At 50.9% G+C, this 1,948-nt stretch overlaps 1 protein-coding gene across 1 annotated transcript in view; it reads left to right on the top strand.

Moving 5' to 3' along the window:
- LOC103739002 (keratin-associated protein 5-2-like) overlaps window positions 1-164 on the top strand; it is a 1,110-nt gene extending 946 nt beyond the window's left edge. Inside the window, exon 2 of the mRNA XM_008839234.2 lies at window positions 20-164. Coding sequence (XP_008837456.1) covers window positions 20-144 — 125 coding nt within the window. The 3' untranslated portion in view covers window positions 145-164. The remainder of the gene's footprint in view (window positions 1-19) is intronic.
- Window positions 165-1,948: the final 1,784 nt, after the last annotated feature.

Raw genomic sequence — 1,948 nt, 5'->3', positions numbered from 1 at the left:
AAACCCTGCTGTTCTTCAGGCTGTGGGTCTTCCTGCTGCCAGTCCAGCTGTTGTAAGCCCAGCTGCTGTCAATCCAGCTGCTGCAAACCCTGTTGCTGTCAATCCAGCTGCTGTGTCCCCGTGTGCTGCCAGTGCAAGATCTGAGCTCCTGTCACAGTCCTCCAGTGGCCCTGCATCCCTCCTCCCTCCAGCCCAGGTCTCCTGGGCTCACTCCTGGGTCTTCATCCTCCAGTTGCTGAAGTTGTCTCTCCAGACTAAGGAGGATTCTGGTATGGAAAAGGATCCCCCTCCCTGGGCGCTCATTCCTCATTCCACACTCAGTGGATCAACTCTCCTTCCACTTCCCTCTCCATAGTCCCTGAGACACTTGGGCTCTGGCCTCATGTAGGGGCTCAGTCAAGTCCTCACATAGGTGGCAGACTGTGGCTCCTAGGGAGCTGCAAATGCTTTTCCACCAAGCGTTGGCCCAGCCAGGCCCATCGCCACTTAGCCATCTCTGGCCCCCATTCTTTCTGACTCTCTGTGGGGTGGGCACTGTGCCCTTGCTATGAACGTCCTTCAATAAACAGCCTCCCCCGCATTCCCATGTGGTTCTTTGTTCTAGTAACTGATTAGCATCACCTTGCCCAGTCCCACTCCCCTCCTGCATCATTCTTTCTCTGAGTCTGTTAGTTCCAAGAGCAAAGCATCCTTCTGCCTTTCCACCCCTGGAGTCACCCCCATCATACCCAAGTAGGGAGGCTGGAGCAGGGAGGCTGGGGAAACTTAGCAACTGCTTCAGAGTCTTGGGTATTTGGAAACTGAGATGATAAATTGAGCACAAGGTGCTCTGTGGAGCTTTGCTCAGTGCCTGAGAGCTCAGTGTTGAAGGGGCAAAGGACTTCATCCCAGGCAGGGACTGAGAGCCCTCAAAGCCTTGACGGGGTGGGTGCGCTTGGAGCATTTGGGACAGGAATTAATTTGTTATGGAAGGCGGAGAAACAAGCCTGAAACGTTTCCCATTTGGTACATTGTAAGTGTTCTGAAGTTGGATCTGAAACCCACAGTGTCACTAACAAACTGACAGCCAGACACGGAGACACTGCCAGGTACGGATTCTGAACCCTCAAACTGGAGAAGGGCCCCAGACAGCTTTGCAGGTGGGGTCAGCTGGAGGCTGAAAATGGGTCAGCGTGGCTCAGTGAGAACCACAGCAGGGAGGGACAGGGACCAGACAAAAACAGGAAGTAGGGGTGGGAGAGACAGTGCAGCAGTTAAGGGAGACTTCTGCTCTTTCAGAGTACTGGAGTTTGGTTCCCAGCACCCATACTAAGTGACTCAGTCACCTGTGCCTCTGGTCCTGAAGGGCAACTTCCCTTACATTCCCTCACATGCACTCACATACATAAAGATAATAAGAAATAAGTAATTGGGAAAAAAAAACAGGAAATGGGAAGGATTCACACCCCCCCACTCATTGCGTTTATATACACACACAGTTGCCACAATGTGCTCACTGCATATACACTCATGAAACTTTACATATATTACAAATACACTGTGCACATACATCTTATATATGCCCACACTATGCAATACTATATGCATACAAGCACACTATGTGCACATGCACACACATTGTATGTATAGGCATTATACACACACACACACATTCTACATATACTAAGTGATAGGTAAAACGTTGCCAGAGAACAAATGGATAGAGGAGAAAGCACCAAGAACAGGTAAAACTCTCAGTGGGCTAGAGTTTTTTTTCTCACGGGACACGTTCCCTTCGGGGAAGGGAACATGTCAGCCCATGGGTTGTGAGCTGGGGCTTAAATAAGGGGGCTTCAGGGTGCAGAAGGTGGGAAGTTTTAGGAGAAAAATCAGGTGGGGGAAGCAGGAAAAGCAGGGCTTGTAAACCCGGCTCTGTTCCGTCGGCCAGCCAGGATCTGGGTCAGGAAGG

Source organism: Nannospalax galili, unplaced genomic scaffold (genome assembly GCF_000622305.1).
Source record: "Nannospalax galili isolate Female #2095 unplaced genomic scaffold, S.galili_v1.0 scaffold1639, whole genome shotgun sequence".
In the NCBI taxonomy this organism is placed as follows: Eukaryota; Metazoa; Chordata; class Mammalia; order Rodentia; family Spalacidae; genus Nannospalax; species Nannospalax galili.
Note: the sequence above shows the minus strand (reverse complement) of the source record. Positions and strands in the feature narration are given on the sequence as shown.